This window comes from Ambystoma mexicanum, chromosome 11 (assembly GCF_040938575.1).
Source record: "Ambystoma mexicanum isolate Mex_15411 chromosome 11, UKY_AmexF1_1, whole genome shotgun sequence".
Classification (NCBI taxonomy): Eukaryota; Metazoa; Chordata; class Amphibia; order Caudata; family Ambystomatidae; genus Ambystoma; species Ambystoma mexicanum.
Genome location: NC_090934.1, coordinates 83858632 through 83884498, shown reverse-complemented (window position 1 = coordinate 83884498; position 25867 = coordinate 83858632). Strand labels below are relative to the sequence as shown.

The following is a 25867-nucleotide window of genomic DNA, read 5'->3' as shown; positions in this document are numbered from 1 at the left end:
ATCTTCGCGTCACTTGGAGTTGTTGGGGGCTTGGGAGCCTCTGGGGGTGGATCCCCGACCTCTCCCTTTGCCCCGGCGTTGGCCTCTTTGGCTGTACTGCCCACTATTGGTTTGGTAACTGGTGGCAGGGTATTGCTGATGTTGACCTTGTTGTTGTTGGCGTTGGCCACGAAAAAAGCGCTTGTTGCCGTAGCCGCGTCTGGTAGTGGGCTTAGAGATCTGGTCAAGAGTCTTGATAGTGTCGAACTCTTTTTTGGCCATCTCTAGGGCGTCATCTACCGCTTTCCCGAAGACGTTAGCGTCCTCGACAGGTTTATTTATTAAGGACGCCTGTGTCTCCGGTTTAAAGCCTGAGTTGCGCAGCCATACATGGCGCTTTAGGAGTATTCCTTGTACCAGGGAACGTCCTGCTGTTTCTGCCGCGTCCAGAGAGTTTTTAACAATGCTCTGGTTCACTTGTGTTCCCTCGCCAATAGTTGACAGTAGGCGTGTACGTAAAGGCTCCGGTGCTTCCTCGGCGTCTTTGCGCAGTTTGGCCCACTGCACGTCTGCGTAGCTCGCAAGCAAGGAATTGTTGTTGGCAATTCTTGCTGAGAAGGCAGCCGAGGAAGTAACTCTTTTTGCAAGGGCATATAGCCTCTTGCCCTCCTTGTCAGGGGGTGCCTCACTGGTGGAAAGTGGTACCCCTGCCCTCTTTCTAGTATTAGATACTACTAGGGAGTCCGGTATGGAATGTCCCTTAATGTAGAGCGGGTCTGAGGGTGAAGGAGCGAAAAGTTTTTCAATCCGTGGATTGACCCCTCTGATCAATGCGGGAGTGGACAGCGAAGGGATGATCCTCCTTTTCACAGAAGCGAGGAGTGGGATGGTCTGGCTGACCGGGGGTTTTTCTTTAATCACTCTTTCTACAAAGTCTAATTCTGGAGAGAGTTCCCCCGTGTCCAGTTCGAAATGCGCTGCCGCTCTGCGCAACAGTGCATTGAAAGTGGGCTGGTCGTCAATTGGAGACGTGTTCCTAACTGGAGAATTGTCCGGAGGAGTTAGATTTAGGACATCAGTGTCGGAACACACTGATGGTGATTGCCAGGGGTGCGAAGGTCCTTCTCCTGGGCTAACCCCGAAGCCTTCTTCTATAATGTCTGTTCTGTCTTCTAGACATTCCTCCTGGTTCTGTCCTTCGTTGTCCATGAAATCATCTTCTTCCTCGAAGTATTGTTCCTCCCCAGTGAGGTCATAAACATCTTGGAAGTCTGAGGCTGTGTCCAGCTGGGGATCGACCAGCCTTGGATTTTTGGCCCTGGGGTCCTCTTGAGGCCATTCTCTAGTTCTCTTGTGAGTTAGAGGGGCCTGGGTACTCATAAACCTTTCCATCTTCTCCATACAGAGGTGGAGTCTTTCCATTGTTTCATGGGGTACCCCAGAGCAGTCTAGCGGGGGAAAAATAGAGTTGTCTACCTCGAAATGGCTCGACCTCTCCCAAAGCGTCGAAGAAAGTGTCCCGTCGCCCTCCTCAAAACCCTCAGGTGTGTCGGGAGACTCCCTGACTGAAGGGGGTAGTCCCTGCTTCCCTTCGGGTTTTTTCGGCGTATCCTTTGATCTATGCGTAACGCTCGACGAAATCTTCGGCGTACGCTTTTGGGCGTCGGCTACAACGATCCTTGCTAAGCTATCGGCGACTCTCTTGTCGGTGACTAGTTTGTCGGCGGAAGCTTGAGTTTTCGACGCTATGGGTATCGAGCGCTGTACGGCGGTCTGCGCCTTCTGTTGATGCGCACCGGCCGATGGTTTGGTGGTGGCGCCTTTGTTTGCCGAAAGCCCAGTCGCAGGTCGCGGCTGCGGTTGCGAGAGGGGCTTCGAACCCGAACGGTCCGAGGAGGCCGCCGGTGGAACCTGCGTCTCCTTGGGCGCCGAAGCTCTCTTCGACTTAGACGAAGAAGAGCCGTGGGTTGTGTGCTTATTGTGTGAATCTTTGTGTGCGTCAGTGTCGCCGGGGTGTTCATCCCCATAAGCAGGGCGTGAGCCGAGCCCGTCGGGGCCGGGCACAGACGACGAAGCGCGTAAGCGCTCCTTAGAGGGGGTTTCGACTTCCGTAGCGGAGGTCGTGTTATCGCGTTCCTCGTCACTGTCGGTGGTAGCAGCGGCGGGTGAACCTTCGGCCTTCGACATCGCGTAGGCCGCCCACCTCTTAACCCTACGGTCTTTTAGAGTTTTAGGCTTAAGAAGCCGACAAGCCGCGCACCCTTCCTCCTTGTGATCGAGGGGCAAGCAGCGGTTACACCGTGAGTGCTTGTCCTTCCAAGTGAATTTGCCTTTACAAAGAGGGCAAAACCTAAATGGTGTCCTCTCCATAGCAGAGGTAATAAATCGCGATAAACACCCCCAGGGAAAGGAAGGGGAAAGGGAAAGGCATTCTCAGAAAGACCCAGAGATGTCCCACGACCCCACTCTCCCTACTGTATGTGGCCAGCGAGGCCAGGCCACGTGTTCGGCAGCGCCGAAGATTTCCTCCGCTCGACCCTCCGTCGATTTTGCTCGGCGGAGAACAGCTACAACTGCGTCGAGGGAGTGCTGTATTAATCTTCGTAGAAGAACGACCAAAGGTCGAGGGTTGCAATGTCTCTCAAGGAGCTCCGCGTGAAGGCGACCAGAAGCTGGGCGGAAAAAAACAATCTGAGGGACCTCGACGCGTGAGGGATTGTGGGTACAACGCACGTCACTATAGGGATAGTGTTTCAGACACGCCTGGTCGACGTCCCCTTTTCGACTACGAAAAACAAGATGCAATACTCCGCAGTGACCACTGGATGTCGGACCTATGCACAGCATGTGATTCTAAGCAAAGGTGCTGGAGGAGGCCCGAAAGACCAGAGAAATCACCTACAACAATGCTCAGGTCTCAATATACCAGGATCTTTCCTCCTACACGCTGGCCAAGCGCAGACTGTGCCGACCCCTCACGCTACTATTCAAAGAAAAGGGCGTGCGTTATAGATGGGGCTACCCCTTCTCCCTGAACTTTGAATACATGGGCCAACGCTCAACCCTGATCACGGAAGAAGACATCCGGAGTGCTATTCAAGAGTACACAGTGGATCCGCATCCCCGGAGGGGTCCAGTGGGACCAGAGAACCTCAGAACGAACAGCCCCAGCCCATCCGGAAAGAGGAGAAGGCGCACCGGCGCAAGGAAATTTCGGAAAATGAACACCCCATCTCCAGCAAAAGCGGGAGAACAAAATGACTCCGAGGACTGAGAACGGGGGTGACCCACCGAATCCGGGACGGATATGCGCAGATTCGGAGAGTCTACCACTACTACCGTCCCCATGAACAGCAAGTACAGGGGACACATGGTCGGGTTACGGCCGGGGGGGAATATTGGGGGCTTGAGGGGATGAGCTTTATGTGTGAAATGCCTGGCCGAGGTGGGCGGGCTGGTGGTTCGGCCAAAAGCCAGCAATGGCAGAACTAATTGGCTGGACGCAGGGGAGGGGGGGTGGGGGTGTATTCGGGAGTTGGGGTTGTTCAGACATGGTTGGGACACGGGGGGCAGTTGGGGTGTTTTAGGCTCACCGGGGGGGGGGGGGGGGGGGTGGGGAGGGAACAAAGGGGACCACAAAGTAGAACCAAGGGAGCACGCGAAGAAAAGAGATGGTAATGACCGAGAGGGAGGGAATCTGGGACTATGGTATAGTCTACCTGGCTTGGGAGTGGGCTCCCTCAATGTACGGGGCTTAAACACGCCCACAAAGAGATCCCTGGTCTGTAGAGAGTTCAGAAGGGCCAACATCGACATCCTCTTCTTGCAGGAAACCCACTGGCCACGGGGGAAGGAACCCAAAATCCGGGGAGGAGGTATTGGGGAGGTCTTCAGTGCATCCCACAAAAATAAAAAGAGAGGGGGTGGCCATCTTGGTAGCGAGGAACGTGGGGCTCGAGAAAGAGGCCGTGCTGAAGGACCCAGAGGGTCGCTACCTGATGGTGCGGGGATCCCTGCAGGGCGCCCCACTTATCCTAGCCGTTGTCTACGGCCCAAATGAAGGCCAAATCCAGTTCTGGGAGGAAGTGAGGGACAAACTCAAAGGCTTTGTCTATGGGACGGTGGTGGGGGGGGGGGATGAGAGGGGGGGACTTTAACATGGTCCTGGACCCAACTCGGGACAGGAAACGAGCTGGTCCCCAGGCCCCCAGGGCACCCGATGAGATCATGGCACGGGGCTTCCAGAGGGTCAACTCAGAGCTGGGCCTGGTGGACACGGTCCCGACCCCTAGAACGGACACCCCCTTATTCACTTACTACTCATCCGTGCACACATTTTCCCGGATAGATTATGTCCTGGTGGACGAGACCTTGTACCCAAATTCCTAAACTCCATACAGGTCCCGTCTTTGTCTAGGGAGATGGCGGGGGGGTTGGAGGGTCCGGTGACCGAGGAGGAGGTGGAACATGCGATCAGGGGCATGAAAGTGGGCACTTCCCCGGGCGAAGATGGCTACTCAGTCTACTTTTACAAAAGGTTTCGGTCGGCCCTCGCCCCCCACCTGGTCAGGGTGTTCAATGCGGTTCTGGAGGGGGGCCCTCTCCCAGACTCCATGATGGAGGCAATCATTGTAGTGCTCCCCAAGGACGGAAGAGACCCCTCGGAGTGCTCCTCCTACCGCCCGATCTCCCTGCTGAATATATTAAGATCCTAGCCAAGGTCATCGGGAGCCGGGTGGAGGGGGTCCTACTGAAGCTGGTCCACGGTGACCAGGTGGGGTTTGTTAGGGGGCGACAGGGCTCAGATAATATTCGCAAGACCATAGACTTGTTTCACTACGCCCAGGTGTCGGACCTAGACGCGAGCGTCCTTTCCCTGGACTCAGAAAAGGCATTCGACAGGGTCGAGTGGAGGTTCATGGAACTCGCCCTTCAGAAGATGGGCTTCGGGACACACATCAGGGACTGGGTAGCCGCATTATACAGGGCCCCAAAGGCCAGAGTCCAAGTGAATGGTAGATTGTCGGACCCACTCCCCCTATCACGAGGAACAAGACAGGGATGCCCACTCTCCCCGTTGATCTATGTCCTAAATATGGAACCCCTGGCAATAGCAATCAGATCACACCCAGACATCAGGGGGATCAGGAGAGGTGATGTAGAATTCAAGCTCTCCCTGTTTGCAGACGACATCCTGGCCTATCTGGTGCACCCAAAATCCTCACCCCCCCCCCCTCCCCTCCTGTCCCTGTTGTCCGCATTTGGGCGCTTCTCAGGCCTAAAGATCAACACATCTAAATCAGTCCTCCTCCCCATAAGACTCGGGACCCAGGCCTAGACTCCCGGGACAGCCTGGGGGGAATAGCGGTGGGGAAGACCTCAATCCGATACCTGGGGATCTTTCTGACCAGGGACCTGTCCAATCCCGCCCCCGCCAACTATGACCCCGTTATGTCACAGGTCACCGCCGATTTAAGGAGATGGGGCTCCATGATCCTGTCCTGGTACGGCCGCATGACGGCAGTGAAAATGAATATACTCCTGCGCTTACTATACCTCTTCACCGCTCTCCCTACCAGCGTCCCCGACCAAACATTCAGGGTCCTCCAGAACGCGGTGCGCGAGTTTGTATGGCAGGGCAGGACCCCGAGAACCGCGAAGGCCATTCTTACCTTACCTAGAGAGGAGGGGGGGTTCGGGCTGCCTGACTTCCACCTTTACTTCCGCGCCGCCCAATTGCGCGTCCTCCTGGAACACATGAGGGAAGGGATGGGCACATACTGGTCGTACCTGGAGGACATGGATGCGCACCCACTCAAGGTACGCGACCTCCTATGGGCCCCACCCAAATTCATCCCGAACAGGCTCAAATCCCACCCAACACTGGGAGTTCTCTGGGCAATCTGGAGGGAGGGCCCCCAAACAGCACATCTGACATCATGGCCGTCCCCGATGTCATCCCTTTGGGGTCACCCACTTAGACTGGGAAACAGGGGGTTCCGTAATGCACAGTCCTGGTCAGATTCAGGGATGGAATGGGCTGGACAACTGTTTAAAGAGGGAGAATTCCTACCATACGAAGACTTGAGGGTCGCCCTCGGCCCAGAGTCAATCTCCATAATCGAGTACCTCCGCCTGAAGGGTATCCTGTGCGATCAATCATGGGGCCAGAGTCTAAAGAGACAGATGACCCCCTTTGAGAAACTACTAGATACTGCAACCTCCAGGAAGGGGGCGGTTTCTGCAATGTACAAAATCCTTAACACGGTTGACCTGGGGAGAAGGAGGGGGTTCCGCACTTTTTGGAACGACCTGGCCGGGGAAGAAATTTCGGAGGACTCCCTGTCGAGGATATTTAAAATAGCATTCCACGGGAACCTGTTCACAGCGGACATGGAGCACAACTTTAAAATCCTACAGGGGTGGCATAGAGACCCCATCAAACTGTCAAAAATGTTCACGGGAACATCTCCCGCCTGCCCGAGGGGATGTGACCAGGCAGGCACGAGGGGCCACATGTGGTGGCACTGTCCAAAAGCGCAAACATACTGGGAGAGGGTAAGGGGTTGGATCGCTGAAGTCACGGAGGAACTGCTTCCCCATAATCCCCTGACAGTGCTGCTGGGCCTTCCCCCAGAGGACACGGAGGTATACAGATACCCGAGAATGTGGGAAACAATGCTGAGGGCCGGGAGGTTGGCCTTGGCCCAGAAATGGAAGAGCAGGGAGACGCCCGCAAAGGAGGACTGGCTACACAAGGTCAAAAACATGTTCTTGATGGACAAATTAACAGCGATGATGAACAATGACATGAACTCTTTCCAGACTAACTGGTACGGGGTACAGCAGATCTGGGGATGGGAGGTCCACTGAGGCTCGGGGAGGGAACGTGGATGGAAAAGGGCGCCCACGGCCCGGGGGACAGCGGATGACATGCAGCCAAACAAGCAGTTGAAACTCTTGCTCTTTCCCGAACTCCGGTCACACAAAGTTTGCAACGCGTCTCCCTGTGAAGGGGGTTCTACTGGATCCAAGTTAATGGGGGGGAGGGTTTGTCTTTTTGGGAGGACGTGGGGGGAGGGGCTCTTTCTTTCCTTTTTTTTTGGGCTGGTGACATGTTTATTCCATGGTAAAGCTTCCAGCCTGTTTGTTGTATTACGATAATGTTAATAAAATAAAGTTTAAAAAAAAAAAAAAATGGTTGTGCCCACCAGTCACGGGAAGAAGCCTCTCCAGCCGGGAGATCTTCTCTGTCGTCGGGAAGTGAGTCGGTTCCGCAGGGCTCCACCGGTGGTGTCGTCGTAGCAGGTCGGCTCAGCTTCTCCCTCGTCGGATTTTCAGGTCCTGTGGTTGACTTCTAAAGTTCCAGTCCCAAAAGCCCTGCTTTTATGCAGCACACCCCCATTTACTCAGCCTAGCTGTCAATCAAACATGCTAAGTGGTGAGCCGGCCGGCTCACCACTTGGGCCAATCACATAAAAGAATGCGACCTGAGTCACCTACGTAACTCAGTCCAGGGTGCCTAAACCCCCTCCCACACCCCCTGTGGTACCCAGACAGAGTGGCACCACTTTTGAAGGCTTCTGTGGAGAAGCCCACCAAAAAGTGGAACAAAGGGCTCGACTTGGGTTGGAGTCACAGAAGAGAACACAAACGCCATTTTCGAATCTAGTTCTGGCAAAAAATACCAACCGGCGAATTAATATTTAATAAACCAGCGGTATGTTCGAGGCTATGAGAATTAAATAATTAAAGTTGGTAGCCTCGAACAATGGGAAAATCCCATAGAGATATATTCGCGGTCGAATATAAAAAGTAGTATCCACTGCCACCAGCCAAGACTCGATCAGGGGGGACGGAGACGTGCCCCCTCGACTAACAGACCCCGGGGCAATCTAATTGCCCCGACCAGTACGTCCACAATAAGATGGTTTGTACTGGTTTCTGTTCATAATTTGGGACTAGTAAAGCCAATGGTGACTTTACATGCCCTGGGAGACAGTCAGTCCCAGGGTATGGAGTCTACGGTGGGGTGCCACTATGACACCCCTGTGTCTGCACTTAGGGTGCTGTGTAACACATAGTAAAAACACATGAGACCCTATGGAGTAAAAGACCCCATAGCCCATAAAACACATTAACAGTCAAAGGAACCCCTCAAATCATGTCCAAGAGTGTGAGGAAGAGAGACTCACTCTTGGCAGGAGGAAAAAAAAAAACTCCAGAAATCCAGCAAAGCTGCTGGGGGACTCACTAGGTTAGGAAATTCAGCCTAAACAGAGAATTCTCCCTAACACCCGGTACTAGAGCCGTGCGGTCCCTCAGCGGCCTGGAATACCCCTCCTGCTTGGGCACTTCCCCAGGGAAGGAGTAGCCTTTACGAGGTGCAGTGGAGAATGTTAGCATGTGTGCGGTTTCACATATCTCCCCATTCAAAATGAATAGTCGTTGCCTTCTTTTCACTTCAGTATTCAATATAAGCAGTTTCCTTCAATTCAGTATTTTAATATATGTAACTTTGCTTGTTTCCTTCAATTCGGAAATTCAATAAGTTTAACTTTGCCCAGTTCATTCAGTTCGGTATTTAATAAGTGTAACTTTGCTTACTTCCATGGACCGCTACTCCATTCACGGTCTCGAAGCACCCGGGTAACTCCAGTGTCCTCAACACTCTTCCAGACCCGGCAGCTTGTTTCGCCGGCTTCTCCCTCAGCGGCAAAAACCGTGCGCTTCATTCAGCACTTGCCAGATCTCGTGCGTAGCTCTGCCTCTGCTTACTTGCTTTCAGTCCAAGGGTTCTCTCTCTTGGTGGACGTCTCGGTATCAAGTGCTCCCGCACAGCTCCTTCCCTGGCTTTTTGGCTCTCTACTGTTGCTTTCTCTGCTGCTGCTTACCCCCCCATATGCATCTGCACCCCTTTTATACACCTGTGATACTTCAATGTGCTGCGAGTGGACTCCATTGATTAAAGTGTCCAGGCCCCCCAGCACCCCCCGGATTACCATTACATGCCTGACCTTCATCCATCTTTGACCCAGTACCAAAGTGGTGAGTGTAAGTGGAGTCTATTACTCTCAGTTGCTTCTTCCTCGTCTCAATACTAGAGTAGGGAAAGTGGGTAATGTTTATAACTCTCGGTTTCTTCCTCGTCTCAGTACTTTTCGGTACCCCAAGAGGGCAATGAAGGGAAACTGCTCTATAATGACCCATAGAGGTCAGGGGAGGGTTAGGTTGGTTCTCACGAAAACAAAACAAACACTGTTTTGTCCCAAGGTCCCTCACCCTTAACCCTTCCTACCACGTCTGGGATGATATCTCCTACCCTTGTCAGAGATATGGGAACATGGTGAACAATATCCCATAACTACTTCTGGGATAGAGGTCCCTTCCTGATGGGAGGTTGTGTCTTACCTACGGGCATCCCACCTACAATCCCAGAGCACCCATCATCCAGGTGATCCTCCTTCGATTGTCCACCCCCAGCGTCAGGATCCAAAAGCAATGCCATTCCATGGCCACCTGCATAGAGGATCCAAGGGGAGTAGATGTGAGAACACCCTCAGGTTTCTCACATAAGGTATGACCCGTGGAGCATTTAGTTCACATTCTTAAACTCAGTCACATGTTCATAGTTATCTACATGTAGTCCACTCGTAATTAACACTAGTTTTTTCTGTAGGTACTTTAACACAAGAGCGAGAGAGAGTTTTATGCACCAATGGTGTTCTTCTGACTATGATATGGCATTTATAACACGCCTATACACAAGTGTTTCAAGGCGTGACGAGGCAGGGGGGGCGGGGGGGAGGACAAAAGGAGGACTGATAACGATCCTACTAGGCCAGGTGTCATTCAGATCGTGCAAGTGCGTGGGAAGGGGGCAGGGACAGTGCAGTACATGGGAAAAGATGATAACAAATATGTAAACGGCCAGCATGTGGCAAGTGTATGGGTAAGTGAAGGCATCAGGAGTCAAGGGCTGGTAGGGGGACTGTACGGATACAGAAACAGTCCCCACTTGCAGGGGTTGCCGGGTAAGCAGTGCAGGTGTGTGATGCTGGGGGGACCTGGGCCCAAGATCAGATGGTGTCCAGGTAGCCAGTGCAGTTACGGTTATAGCCAGGAGGTCAGTAGAGAAGAGGAGGAGAAAAAGCAGAAGCAAAGAGAAAGGTTTTGAGGTGCTTCCGGAACCAGAGATGGTTCTCCTCAAGTTTAAGGGAGGCTGTTCCAGAGGGAGGCGCCTGCCGAAGAAAGATCTACCACCAACATGTTGCTTGGAGAAGCGGCTGACCCTGAGGGAGTTCGAGGCGGATGAGCGAAGGTTTGGAGAAGATATTTAGGAAGAGAGAATTGAAGGTATTGAGGCCCCAGAAGGCCTTGTGAACGATGCAGAGGGTTTTGAACTTAATCCTCGCAGCCACTGGGAGCCAGTGCAGAGATTTCAGTCCTGGAGAGATACGATCCTTAGGCTTGAGGCCAAAGACACGTCTCGTAGTCCTGTTCTGGATAAGTTGAAGACGGTGGAGAGTAGAAGCAGGCAGATTTAGAAAGAGGCTGTTACAATAGTCCAGTCTAGAGAGAACCAGGGCTCTGGAGACAGTGAGCTTCTGGGGGAAGGAGAGGAATGGAAGAATACCTCTGAGGAGGTGCAGCTGGTAGTTTGACTTATTAGAGACGTCAGAGATGCAAGGAGAGAAGGAGAGTGTGGAGTCGAAGAGGACACCAAGGTTTTTAGCCTTGTAGGTGGGAGCAGGAATAGGGCCAAGAGAGGCCAGCCAGAGAGCTACAGGGAAGGAGGGAGCGCAGACAGACCGTCAAGAGATGAGGGAAGGAGAGGAGGAGGAGGCGATCAACATGCATACTTACAAGCTTTAATAATAAGTTATAGTTATCTAGTTTTGTATACAGGATAGTGTTTAGTGCTTTTATGCATACATAGACTATGCCTTGTTTTTAGAATAGGGGACTGTGAGCATAGCCAAATGTGTTTCACAGTGTATGTAGAACGAAACTAAGAAACATAACTTTCCTGTATGCAAGCCACATGCTGTGCCTTTGATACACCTAACATGTAAATTAATAAGATCAATTAATTCCATTCTTTTTGTGATAAAAAGTGAGCCAGCATACTGGCCTGTTTCTAATAATGGTATTAATAAATTAATTGCCAATAGATATGCAAAGTTGTGCACATATCATTGATACCTGAAAAGACCGGTTGGTAAGAATTTAGTCAGACCTTTTCACCTAAGAACCTAGAGAACATACTGTCTTATACATGATATCTCTACTATTTCCTTCATAATCGGATTTGATTATAGTTTAAGTCTGCCGCCATTTAGTGTGGAGTATTAGTACTCTACCATAATTAAGACCATTATTAGTCTTCTATGGGACACTACAGAGGATAACAATGGACACCTCTGAATAGGTTTGACTATAACAAACCCTGTGTTAGCAGTACTGGTACCTGACTAATTTTAAATACACATTTTAGTTCTCTGTAGATTGTGATGTTACCAGTGAATGTTTTTATTAAGAAAGATTGCAATTGCCATTATTCCTCTGAGGAAGTCACTGACTCGTGGTAATCTACAATAAGGCATGAAACATGAGGGGTATCTTCTCAACACGTATCTCAAATAATTTTTGTATACAGAAACAAGTGTTGGACTCAAAGGAAATTGAGTGATACTAACCATATTGATATACTTTTACAACCACCAAACATTGCCTAATTGTATATGCAAACAATTGTCACTATTTGGTAAGGTTTAAAATATGTATTTCTTTATATTTTGTACTTTCACTTTTTTTGATGGTTAAAGATTTATACTTTGATGAATATGGAGTAATTTTTCAGTGACACTACTACAGAGTTACACGAGTTGGTCTATATTTGTATTATGTTATTTCTTTTTATTAGTACATTGGTTTATTTCAAACCTTTTACTTTTACATCCATCGTTAATTCCTATTTTTAAAAAAACATTAGATCCACATATGTGCACCTATGTACAATGCTAGCTTGTCGCCCCGTTAAAGCACAAAGTTCTTTAAGGTAGTTATCTCTATCCAGAAATGCAGTATTTTAAAGATCGAGGTTTTCTGCTCACCCAATATCAGCAAGTCCCATTGTTCATTTGGGTTTAGAGACTGCCATCTTGATTGGATAATCTCCTCACAGTATTTATCTCTAATAGTTGATAGCCCCTCACATTCCATCAATATATGTCAGAGAGTTTCCTTTTACTGACTATTGGGGCAGAATCGCCAGGAAGTCGTCCCCCTTGATCTGTTTCCATTGATTCAACACTTCTCGTTAGCAAGAGATTCAGCCTTATTTGCAATAACAGATCTCTCGCCTTTGGGCACGGGAATCTGTAGAGGACGGAAGGTGATTCAATAATCGTACATCCGCCTTGCAGTTGATTGATAGATTATATTTTGCGTCATCCTGTTCTGTATCCAGTCATTCCACCATATTTCTTTTTTTATGATTAGGGAATTGTTAGTAAGATTTCTTCTGTAGAGTCTAGTGATTAGGTTATGAATCCTAGGGGCAACCTTACTCACATATGCCTTGTGTCTCTTTTGTATTAGTAATATGACAATATACACTTCATTCAATATTAAGTAAATTTGACCCATGTCATTCGTCTTGTAGGGAACCCAAATTACATTTATTCTATATGCCTAGAAAAATGGGAAGGTAGCCACTGCCCATAAAGTTGCTAAGCCAATCGCCCTTTGTACAAATGTTAATAAAATACAAACTAATCTATGTCAAAAACCTTTTCTACGACAGATTCTTAGTAAGGCCACTTAGTACTACAGTACAATAAAATAAATACTGATTAAATATTCAGCTTACCTTCACTACAGAATGTCTTATCCAGGCCTGCAAATCGCACAGATTCCTTTATGATCTTGTCTATCTTGCAGTATTCACACATTGCCATGACACTGTTAATCTTCTTGTATTCGTCACAGCAGGCTTTCCCACAGAACTGGAACATTTTACCCTGTTCAAGAGATGAGTAGAAATCAAACAACCCACTACAAACTCCAGCACAAAGGTTACAGAGCAGAACATCAATCTAAAAAGCTCTCCACCCCCCCCCGTCGATATAGCTAAAAATGTAAGTTACTCACCGTAGTCACTAGAGTACTCATGATCCATAGTCCGCTTTCCTCCATCCTCATGGACATCCGCCAACATGGGGCCGGTACAGGATCCTTTGCCAGCGAAAAAACGAGTGTCCCCTTTAAACCTACTACAGCGTGTGAACGCCCACCGAGGCCCTGCGTTCTGGCACCTAAGCTCAGTCGCCTTGTAACACATCAGTCGCTTAAATACCTGGCTACACTGAATATATTAGGCCCTGTATATAAGCAGGGGAAGGTGGGTGGAACGTATGGAGGAAAGGGGGCCACAAGTACTCTAGTCACTACAGTGAGCAATTTTTAATACTCCTACATCCTGTCCCCTTTACTCCATATCCTTGTGGGCGATTCGACCAAACAAGAACATAAGGTGAAGCTGTGACAACCTGTCTCATATCTAGGACAAAGCAAAAAGGTTCTTTAGAACTGCCTGCCCGAACTCTGCATTGCGTCTGGAGCTGGTATTCAAGGAATAGTGCTTACATAAGGCCGACTAATTGGCCCAAGTAGCTGCCTTGCAGACTTCATCCCAACAAGCATGCCTCTGAAACATCACAGCCAAGGACTTGGCTCTGACCGCATGGGCATGAATACACTCAGGAACTGTTTTGTCCATGGTTGTATACGCCTGGACCATTAACCAGGCGACAGAAGCTGAACATGTACTGGGAGGGAAAGTTACTCACACCACAAAAGTGTATCAATATTTAACACAGAGATCTTGTATATTCAAGTTCTTCTGTAAAGAATATGCATCAAGCTCATTTCTGATTTCGGAGCCAAAAAAATGGATAGCTTGTATACACATCTGTTCCGTCCACTTTCCTCCATCCTTGTGGCCGTCTCCCAACATGGGGACGGTACAGGATGCTTTGGCAGTGACGAATTGAGCGGCCCCTTTAAATTTAGTATAGCGTGCTGGGGTGTGGCCCTGGGTGTGTGAACACCCACCCCCCACCATCTGTCACCTGACCTCTGTCCGTTTTTCCGCAGGGACGATGTCGGACCTGGCAGATAGGTGCTGAGACTTTAACTTTGCGCTTGCTACCCGTTCTGTTATTTTTTTTGATTGTCTTCACCTCTCTTCGGTGCCACGCCCCCCTGGCGCATGTCGGCCGCAGGACACGTCACGGGATGCGCATGCCCGGTTAATGGCAGAGGCGTGACCATCAAATTGGAGAAACTAGGACCAACTAGGTGTACTTCCACAGAAGGTCAATGGCTTGAAAGAAATATGCGATCATACAGTCCAGACATTCTACTGATACAGGAATCGCATTTAGTTGGCACAGTGTGTCCCCGTTAATTTTTTGGGAGGTGAGATTTTCTGGTGTGCCATGTTAGATTAATGAATAATTCTCTAGTGGGGTGGTTTTGGGATGCAAGGTAATGGGCTGGATCCTGATGAACAATGCGTCCTTGGTTTTAGGGAGACTTTAAAACAACCCTGTGGGAAGAGCAGTGTAATCATCAAACCTAATGGTAGAAAAGCGTGTCACCCAAATAGAAAGACCCAACTCTACAATGGTAAGCGTAACTGAGCAGTCAGGCTGAACTTCAAGAGGGAGGACGACTAGCAGGAAAGTACAATTATTCCCAATCATCAACACAAAAGAAAACAAAAAACACACTAGTATACTGAAAAATACACCATATGAAAGGCTAGACAAAATATTAATTTGAAAAAGGTGTTCCAATTAAACAGGAAACAGAGCATAGTGCAAGTAAAAACAAGGACAAGCAAGCCAAAGCCCTTACCAAAGAACTTCACGATATCCAATTTGTGCAATGTATCACTGACCCCACAAACACTCCAAAGGACGCACCCTTGACTGGGTTGCAGACCTCAACTGCTCTGCCGCCATTAGCTCTAACACCTCCTACTCCTGGACCGACCACCACGTCATTCACTTCACTATCCCCACCCCTACAACTACCAAACAACACTCCCACACCACCATCACTAGCCAGAAGTGAACACAAACTTACCCAAGTCAACCTGCAACCTTTTCTAGAAGGTCCATGCTTCAAGCGTCCCTTCTCTAAAGACTCCGTGATCTGAGCAGAATTATACAACAGCACCCTCAAATTAGCAATTGATGCCATAGTGCTGCTTGAACAAAAGAAAAGCCAAAGTGTTAAAGCATACAAACTCCTGGTTCACCTCCGAGCTCCAGGAACTACGCACCCTCAAACGCAAAGCACTCACCAATGGCAAAACAATCCACAAGATTCCCTCATGGATGAATTTGAAAAAACGATCAAATCAATACAAAATAGCTATTATCACAGCCAAAGCCAACTCATTACACCAGAATATTGAATGCCACATCGAATCTAAAGAAATGTTCATCATTTTTATAGAACTATCCACTCCCGCCACCAGTGCCCAAGACATTGTTAATAATGAAGCCTGGTGCTCTAGTATCCAGTCAGCCATGCTTAATAGAATTGACCTCCTTCAGACAAAAATTCGAGCCCACCATGAAGCCCTGGCTCTACTGGACCTCCTTACCTCTCCCACGATAAACATACTCCACCCGGACAAAAACCTCATCTCCTTCAGGGATGTCTCTGAATCTGAAGTCATAGCCCTGCTCAAACACCTAAAACCAACTAACTGCAAAGGGGACATCTGTCCTGCCAAAATCATCAAAGAATGCACCTACACCCTTGAACATTTTCTCACAGCATTCATAAATGCCTCCTTTGCGTCAGCCATTGTCCCTCCCTGCCTTCGAGCTGCCAGAAGCACGGAACTGCTCTCCTGGACATCCGTGAAGACCTGCTCTGCAACCTTGATTCCAACACCCCATGCGTCCTCATCTTACTTGATCTCTCTTCTGCCTTCAACACGGTCAACCATGCCATCCTGCTCAACCGTTTCCGTGATAACCTGGGTATCACCGGTCAGGCCCTGGCATGGGGGACTTCTTTCTTCTCTGATCGACCCTCCCAGGTCCAACTTGGGTCCTTCCTCTCCTCTAGCTCTACCTGTGGTGTTCCCCAGGGGTGTAAACTCTCTCCCTGGCTGTTTAAACAATACCTGGCACTGCTTGCCCACCGCATTGCAGCGCTCTGTCCCAACTTCCAGGGTTATGCGGATGACACTCTGCTCACTTCCAGGCTACATTCAGCCACCTCTTCTCCCTTTCTCATCTCCGACTGCCTGTCCGCCATCCAGGAGTGGTGCCGCCGCCAATGATCTCTGCCTTAAGGCCAGTAAGACAGATTCTCCTCATCGGCACACCTGCTCCCTCCTTTCCTGTCACTCTCTTGCTGGCCTCTCTTGGCCCTCTTCCTGCTCCCACCTGTGAGGCTAAAAACCTTGTGGTCATCTTCGACTCCACACTCTTCTTCTCTGCTCACATCTCCGACGTCTCTAAGAAGTCACACTACCAGCTGCACCTCCTCAGGGGTATTCTTCCTTTACTCTCCTTCCCCCAGAAGCTCACAGTCTCCAGAGCTCTGGTTCTTTCTAGGCTGGACTACTGCAACAGCCTCTTCCTAAATCTGCCTGCTTCTACTCTTCGCCCTCTGCAACTCATCCAGAACAGGACTGCGAGACTTGTCCTTGGCATCAAGTCCAGGGATCGTATCTCTCCAGAACTTAAATCTCTCCACTGGCTCCTAGTGGCTGCGAGGATTAAGTTCAAAACCCTCTGCATTGTCCACAAGGCCTTCTGGCACCTCAATACCTTCAACTCTTAGTAATTTTCTTCCTTCTCAAGCTCTTTGCTCATTCGCCTCCAACTCCCTCAGGGTCAGACGCTTCTCCAAGCAACGAGCTGGAGATAGATATCTGTCTTCGGCCGGGGCCTCCCTCTGAACAGCTTCCCTGTCTCCCTGAAACTTGAGGAGAATCATCTCCGGTTCCGGAAGCACCTCAAAACCTTTCTCTTTGCTTCTGCTTTTTCTCCCCTGCTGACTTTCTTGCTGAAACTGAAATTGCACTGGCTACCTGGCCACCCTCTGATCTAGGGCCCAGCTCCTCTCCCCCGCCAGTCACACTCCTGCACTGCCATCCGGGCAACCCCCGCACATGGGAACTGTCTCTGTATCCCGTCAGCCCCACTTCCAGCACTTGACACCAGATGTCTGCACTTACCCTTGCACTTGCCAGCCACCAGCTGGCACTTCCTTTTCCTATTGTTATTTATCTACTATCCCATGTACCGCACTTTCCCCTTCCCAAGCACTTGCGCGATCTGAATGACACCTGGCATAATGGGATCGTTGTCTTTGTCTTCCCACTGTTCCCCCTCACCTGCCTCGTCGCGCCTTGAAACACTTGTGTTGAGGCGTGTTATGAATGCCATATCATATCTTAAAGAAGCCTGGGTTTGCCTGCACTTAAAAAAGCCAACTCTAAATCCCTCTTCCCTTTACAACTACCGTCCCATTACCACAGTAACATTTCTGTAAAAATCCTTGATAAAGCTGCCTATACCAAATCCAGCACTTCCTTGAATCCTACGCATTTTAGGAAAGAGGCAATCAGGCTTTCGCCTGGGTCATGGAACTGATTCTGCCCTACTGGATCTAAAAAATCTACTTGCTGAGATAATGGATGAAAGCAAACCTGCTCTTGTCCTCCTCCTTGATCTATCTGCAAGGTTTGATCTTGTGGACCATAAGATCCTTTGCAGATATCTCACTAAGTCAGCACAATTCATCCCTCAGGCCACTACCTGGATCACCTCTTTCCTTGAGGGGGCAATGAAAGCCTTCTCAGACCAGACCTGTGCAACACCCACCACCATCCACTGCGGTGTCCCCAAGGCTCCTGCACATCGCCCACCTTGTACAATATTTTCACCAAACCACTTTTTGACAAACTTAACATGTGCGGCACAGCCTACACAAACTATGCTGACAACACTCGGGTCCTGCTTTCTCTCTGGCTCATATGAACAAAATGCCATGACACTGCACCTGGTTTATTCCACCATCCAAGCTTGGATGCAGCCAACAGGCTCTTCCTCAATGGGGATGAAACAGAAATCCTCAAAGTTGGCCCTATGGAAATTCTCAGCAAACTTGATAATCAATATAGCGCATTCAAGATAGACAACACAATAATCACTGACTCACCCTCAGTAAACACTTTGGGAGTATACCTTGACTCCATACTCTCCATGACACGCCAGGTTAGCGCCATTGCATCCTCATTCACAACTAAACTGATTAATTCAGTCAAGCCATACCTGTCCAAACAAAATTACCTCTCAATAGCCAGAGCCACTATTGGGTCCAAACTAGATTATAGCAATTTTCTCTTTGCTGGCACATCCTCCAAAAACTTTCAGACTCCAAGTTATTCAAAATAATTTGCTCAGGGCTGACTTAAACATTTCAAAAAGAGAGCACCTCTCCCAGGCCAGGCGTAATGCCCACTGGCTTCCTGTCAAAGAGCGTATCATATTCAAGAAGCTAGCCACAAATCACAAATGCCTCGTGCTCACAGCCCCCTCCTGTCAGACAAAATTGTCAGAACTCCGCCAGACCAAAAAGATCGAACTACGCCAACCAGCTGAACATCCCCACCGTTAAAAGGGCCAATGTAGGCGGTTCCAGTTTCCCTTTCATTGTGCCTAAACAATGGAACGCTGTCCCAATCACCCTCAGGAATCAGACCTCTCACATGGCCTTCTGGAAAGCCCTCAAAACCATGCTATTGAACTAGCCTGGTGTCACACCGCCTCTCACACCGCCTCTCACACAGAAGACCCGCTCCTCCAGATCCACACTCAGGGGTACCTCATCGCCCCGGCAAGTCACACATAGTAGGGCACATGGCATACTCAACACCACGGGAGTGTATCGTCCTTCACGTTTGTGGCAAGTAAGATGGAGGCTTCTGCATCATAAACGATCACATCCACGACGGCGAATGGTTCGACACAGCACGGCAAAGATCACGTGATTTCAGCACGGCAACGCTTTGGTACTTTTCGTCACGTGAACATGGTCACGTGTTGCTTTGGTACCTTAGTCACGTGAACGTGGTCACGTGTTCCTCATTCCGTATAAAAGGAGCCTAATTACAGAAAGCGTTGCTTCACAGCTGCTTCCTTGGATCACGTGACGCTTCTGCATTCGTTCAAGATTTCTTCCTTCGACCACGGCCTTGTACTTCGGACTGCTCTTTGCCTAACCCTTGCCTGTTTTGGAACTTTGGATTATTTTCTTGGATCAACTGCTGCCAACCTTGTTCTGCTTTACGGACTGCCTTGTTTAGCCCTTCTCAAGTATTGGAACTCTGGTTTTGACCTCGAACTCTAAATCATCCAGATCACGTGCTCCCTTGGGACCTCGGTCCATTCCCCAGGTGATAGTCTACCAGGACGCACTATACACACCACGAGTCATCAAACCCCACACTCACAGGTACTATAGTGATTCAGAGATTACCCATTGATAATTGCACATTGTACCATAATCTAACCATATTCTTTCCTTTGCAGCGCTCCAGGGGTTCTTCCGGTTGTTTCCGCGTCCTGACTCCACGGACTATCACCTTTGGCTCTAATTGTCATTCTGACAGGTGTTACCGTGGTTGTCAGTTTGATACTTGGGGACAGAGGGATAGCCCATACTCTGCACGACCATCAACTTTGTAACAGACTGTGAAGCCTTTTGGTCGTATAGAGTATGAATCCCTCCACCGGGGACCCCGTGACCGCTCTGATTCAGGCAATGACGTCCCTCAGGACTGACATGGCCGCCGCCACGTCCGCTATACATAACCGGCTTGACGCCTTACAAAGTACACGATACCCATTGCCACCAGATACCGAATTCGGGGATACTGTTCCTTCAGATCAATCATCCTCGGTCCCAACACCAACACCCACCCCTGTGTTACTCCCGGCACCTGTGCCCCTTGCTGCTCCAGAACGTTTCCAGGGGGATCCTCGAAAATATCGTACTTTCATTAATCAATGCAAACTTCATTTCTTGTGCAGACCCCTGGCTTTCCCTGACTCAGTCACAAAGGCTGCATTTCTGTTGTCTCATCTATCTGGGGTAGCGGCCACCTGGGCAAATCCTATGTTGGAAAACAATCATCCTGCCTTGTATGATTTCGAGCTCCTCACAACCGAAATGGCCAAAGTTTTTGATACACGCTATAAGGCTCAATCAAGGGATCTGGAACTATTAGACTTAAAACAGGGTAAATTATCACTGATTGAATACATAGCGCGATTTAACCAACTAGCCGCGGAGACTTCTTGGCCAGAAGAGAAAAAGGCGATTGTATTCTATCGTGGCTTATGCGACTCCATGAAGGATGCGCTTTCTGTGGTTCCTGCCCTTCCTTCGGTGTTCTCAGATCTGGTGGATCTTGCTTTACAGATCGACGCAAGAAGATCCGAGAGAAGGTCAGAAACCGCGTTTACCAGTCTGTCTGGTCAGGCCTCTTCTGCCCCCCCTGAACCCATGCAAATAGGCGGTATTCGAAGCCCAATAACACCAAACGAACGAGAACGTCGGAGGGCGGATAATGCCTGTTTTTATTGTGGGTTAAATGGACATTATGTAAGGGAATGCCCTCGACGTCCTAAGAACAAAACACTGGGTTTTCTGAAGACTCGCCCCTGATTCAGAGGGCACCGGCGAGTCTGTCTTCAAATCCTTCTGAACCCGCCTTTGGCCCTGTCAGACCGATAGTAGTTCATGCCCTTCTGAAACCCACTAGGGAGATTACGCATATGGTTCATATTGTCATTGATTCTGGGGCCACTGGATGTTACATTGATATAGATTTAGCTAATCGTCTCAATTTACCTCTGGTCAGAAAAGAACATCCGGAACCAGTACATGCGGTTGATGGCACATCCTTGTCTTCTGGTCCCATCCAATTTCAGACCGCTCCCTTAGAAGTATTGATTCAGAACAACCATAGAGAAGTAATGTCTTTTGATCTTATCACTACACCACAATTTGGCATGATAGTGGGAATACCTTGGTTAAGGCAACATAATCCCTTGATCAATTGGGAGACAGGACTAGTCACGTTCGAGTCAGAAGTGTGTCAGCAGTTTTGTCTTGTAGAAAACGACTCTCTTTCCTCTCCTGCCGCAATTCTGGGTGCCATGGCCTCTACTCAAATAGATGACAGTACAACTGACATTGTGCATTCACATACCGTGGGGGCCACATTGACTCATGTTCCTGCAGAATACCACGAATTCCATATGGTTTTTGATAAGGGTACGGCGGAGGGTTTACCCCCACACAGACCGTACGATTGTCCGATTGATCTGATTCCAGACGCCCCTATACCCAGGGGTAAAATCTACTCGTTGTCACAACCTGAAGAAAAGGCCCTCAAGGAATACATCCGGCAGGCTTTAGAATTGGGTCACATTCGTCCCTCGAGTTCCCCGGCTGCCAGCCCGATATTCTTTGTGCCAAAAAAGGAAGGTGATCTACGGCCATGTATAGATTACAGGAAATTGAATGCCGTTACTATCAAGAACAGATACCCTCTACCACTCATCTCCACATTATTGGACCGGTTAACAAAGGCTTCTGTTTTCACCAAGTTGGATTTAAGAGGGGCTTACAATCTAATCCGTATGAGGCCTGGGGATGAGTGGAAGACGGCTTTTTGTTCCAAGCAGGGATTATTTGAGTATACTGTAATGCCCTTCGGGCTCTGTAATGCTCCAGCAACTTTCCAACGTTTTATCAACGACGTATTCTCTGACATTTTGGATACGTTCGTGGTGGTATATTTGGACGATATTTTGATTTACTCATCCTCGTTGGAGGAACATATCTGCCATGTCAAAGAGGTTCTTTCTCGTTTGAAAGCGCACGCTCTGTTCGCCAAACCAGAAAAATGCATTTTCCATTCAAAGGAAGTTGAATTCTTGGGGTTCTTCATCTCTCCCGGGGGTTTATCCATGAACCAGTCCAAAGTTCGTGCGGTCCTGCAATGGCCAGTCCCAGTGAACATTAAACAACTTCAGTCATTCCTTGGGTTCGCCAATTTTTATCGGCGATTCATCGCAGGCTTTTCCTCCATTGTTTCTCCTTTGACTGCTTTGACCAGTCCGCAGGTTCCTTACAATTGGACCCCTACGCACCAAAAGGCGTTCGAGGCTCTTAAATCCAGGTTTGCTTCTGCTCCTGTTTTGCAACACCCCGATTCTGACTTACCCTATGTCCTGGAGGCAGATGCCTCATCATTTGCTTTAGGCGCTGTGTTGTCCCAGCCATGCCCTGCCACGGGTGTTCTACACCCAGTGGCCTATCATTCTCGGAAATTCTCGGCTGCCGAAACCCATTACACGGTAACCGAGAAAGAACTACTGGCCATTAAAGACGCCCTTCAGACCTGGCGTCATCATCTTCTGGGGGCCAAGCATCAGACAGTGGTCTATACCGATCATAAAAACCTACAAGATCTAGCTTCTTTAAAATGTGTCAATAGCCGGCAAGTACGTTGGCATCTGTTTTTCGCTGCTTTTGACTTTGTGGTCAAACACCGACCAGGTCCCAACCACGGCAAGGCTGACGCATTGTCTCGATCTCCCGGTGGGGAATCACTAGCCTCATATCCAGATACATTATTAGGAAAGGGCCATGTTATTTGTATGTGTACACCTCCACCAACCATGCTCACTACTATCAGACAATGGGTTGCTCAACATCCTCATGCACTCGCTGAATGGGACATTACACTTCAGGACGGGCTGCCGTTTGTCCAGGGCAAGTTATTTCTTCCTACTTGCGATGTAAGAAATCAAGCGCTTGCTTGGTCTCATGATGCAGCCATAAATGGCCATCCCGGGCAGCAACGCACCCTTGAATTACTACAACGCTGGTGCTGGTGGCCAGCCATGAGAAGAGATGTAGAAAATCATGTAAACACATGTTCGATTTGTGCACAGTGCAAAACACGCAGAGGACGTCCATTAGGGTTACTTCTACCATTACCTATACCTCCCAGGCCATGGCACACCATCTCGATGGACCTAATCACTGATTTACCCCGTAAGCAAGGGTATGACACTATATGGGTTATTGTCGATTCCTATACTAAAATGGCCCGTTTCATTCCGTGTGCAGGCATACCATCGGCTCCAACACTGGCACGCTTGTTTTTCAAGGCAGTATTTTGTCTTTTTGGGCTACCACAAGTCATAGTATCGGATCGGGGATCTCAGTTCACATCTTACTTCTGGCGGGCTCTTACCAAACTCCTGGGTATTGATGCTCGTTTCTCTTCGGCTTACCATCCTGAGAGCGATGGGCAAACTGAAAGGGTTAATCAAGCCTTAGAGCAATACCTGCGTTGTTTGTCCCTTCAGTTTCAGGACTCTTGGTATAAGCTGCTCCATCTTGCTGAGTTCGCATATAACAATTCTCGCCATTCAGCTACTGGGTTTTCTCCCTTCTATTCAATGTATGGGCAACACCCACGAGTCCTACCGCTCCCTGATTTCACATCCGCCACTCCCGCTGCCAATGCCTGTGTACGTGATCTAGCTGGGGTGCATGCGCAAACCTTGGTCCATCTCCGCGAAGCACAGTCCGCAATGAAGGGCAAGGCGGACCGGAAACGGGTTGAGGCACCGGTGTATCGGGTGGGTGATCGGGTGTGGTTGTCGACCAGACACTTACGCATCCCTGGTTGTCGCAAATTGCTGCCCCGCTTTGTGGGTCCTTATCGGATCCAGAAAATCCTGAATCCAGTGGCCATGCGCTTGTCCGTTCCACGTTCCTGGAGGATTCATCCAGTCTTCCATGTCTCCCTCCTCAAGCCCTATCATGCTTCCACTCGTGTCCTTGTTCCTCCTGCCCCTGTCTCTGTGTCTTCTCAGGACGTTTTTGAGGTCAGTGCCATCCTTGGGTCCCGTTACCATAGGGGTTGCCTGCAGTATCTGGTTGACTGGCTGGGTTATGGTCCGGAGGACCGTTCTTGGGTTTCTTCCCATGACGTTCAGGCGCCGCTTTTGGTGTCGCAGTTCCATAAGGATAACCCGGCTAGCCCACGAGGTCGTGGGCCTTTGAGGGGGGATTCTGTCACACCGCCTCTCACACAGAAGACCCGCTCCTCCAGATCCACACTCAGGGGTACCTCATCGCCCCGGCAAGTCACACATAGTAGGGCACATGGCATACTCAACACCACGGGAGTGTATCGTCCTTCACGTTTGTGGCAAGTAAGATGGAGGCTTCTGCATCATAAACGATCACATCCACGACGGCGAATGGTTCGACACAGCACGGCAAAGATCACGTGATTTCAGCACGGCAACGCTTTGGTACTTTTCGTCACGTGAACATGGTCACGTGTTGCTTTGGTACCTTAGTCACGTGAACGTGGTCACGTGTTCCTCATTCCGTATAAAAGGAGCCTAATTACAGAAAGCGTTGCTTCACAGCTGCTTCCTTGGATCACGTGACGCTTCTGCATTCGTTCAAGATTTCTTCCTTCGACCACGGCCTTGTACTTCGGACTGCTCTTTGCCTAACCCTTGCCTGTTTTGGAACTTTGGATTATTTTCTTGGATCAACTGCTGCCAACCTTGTTCTGCTTTACGGACTGCCTTGTTTAGCCCTTCTCAAGTATTGGAACTCTGGTTTTGACCTCGAACTCTAAATCATCCAGATCACGTGCTCCCTTGGGACCTCGGTCCATTCCCCAGGTGATAGTCTACCAGGACGCACTATACACACCACGAGTCATCAAACCCCACACTCACAGGTACTATAGTGATTCAGAGATTACCCATTGATAATTGCACATTGTACCATAATCTAACCATATTCTTTCCTTTGCAGCGCTCCAGGGGTTCTTCCGGTTGTTTCCGCGTCCTGACTCCACGGACTATCACCTTTGGCTCTAATTGTCATTCTGACAGGTGTTACCGTGGTTGTCAGTTTGATACTTGGGGACAGAGGGATAGCCCATACTCTGCACGACCATCAACTTTGTAACACCTGGCTCATGCTATACTGTTAAAGATGGCTAGTGATCCCAAAACCTATGAGTTTTAACAGTTGGTTCTCTGAATTCATAACCACATAACCCCCATCCTAGAGATACATTTAATGTACTTCTGTCTGTGTTTGTCTCACACTCCTCAATGTTACCAGTCTAGTATTGGGTTCACTGTAACCATGAACCTCCGACAGGCTGACCTAGGTTTTCCACATTTGTTGTCTTGTAGCTAAGTAAGTCCTACTTGTAACAACGCCACGATGCCCAAGGCTGCTTTGTGCAGTTTATAAATGTAAAAAAATAAACCTTCTTGCAAGGACCATTCAATGGGCGAGAGCACGGGGTGGGAGTCCAAAATGGCCGCCGACCCAGCAGGCTCCGCCACGTACCTATCTGCCATTTTAGAACCTTGCCCCACAGCCTGGACGGGAGGGCGCAAAGGCACAGTGCCACGAGAGGGCTCAGACATGGGAGGATACAGCTTGGGTCTTGCACCCAAAACAGAAGCGTCAACCTCACATCACTCTGGTAGGGGCTGGGCCCTCGGACTCCGTCCCCTCACCTCGCAGCAGGACCGAGTGTGTGAAGAGAATCCGAATGGTGATACTCGTCCTTCATTTGGTTCCTGTAAAAAGGCACCAAATCCACAGAGCCGCAAGTAACCGTGAAGAAGCTTCTTCTGGCTGCAAGATGCTGCAAGTTCCCATCCAGTGTCCATTTCTTACATCTCCAAACCAAGCATCCAGGGACTGGGTCCTG

At 49.3% G+C, this 25867-nt stretch overlaps 1 protein-coding gene across 15 annotated transcripts in view; it reads right to left on the bottom strand.

Annotated features, from left to right (window-relative positions):
* The window catches only part of ZMYM4 (zinc finger MYM-type containing 4), a 1943772-nt gene that overhangs the window by 1186101 nt on the left and 731804 nt on the right, over positions 1-25867 (bottom strand). For all 15 annotated transcript variants that reach the window (XM_069622579.1, XM_069622582.1, XM_069622583.1 and 12 more), the window contains one exon: positions 12854-13004. In XM_069622579.1, coding sequence (XP_069478680.1) covers positions 12854-13004 — 151 coding nt within the window. The remainder of the gene's footprint in view (positions 1-12853; positions 13005-25867) is intronic.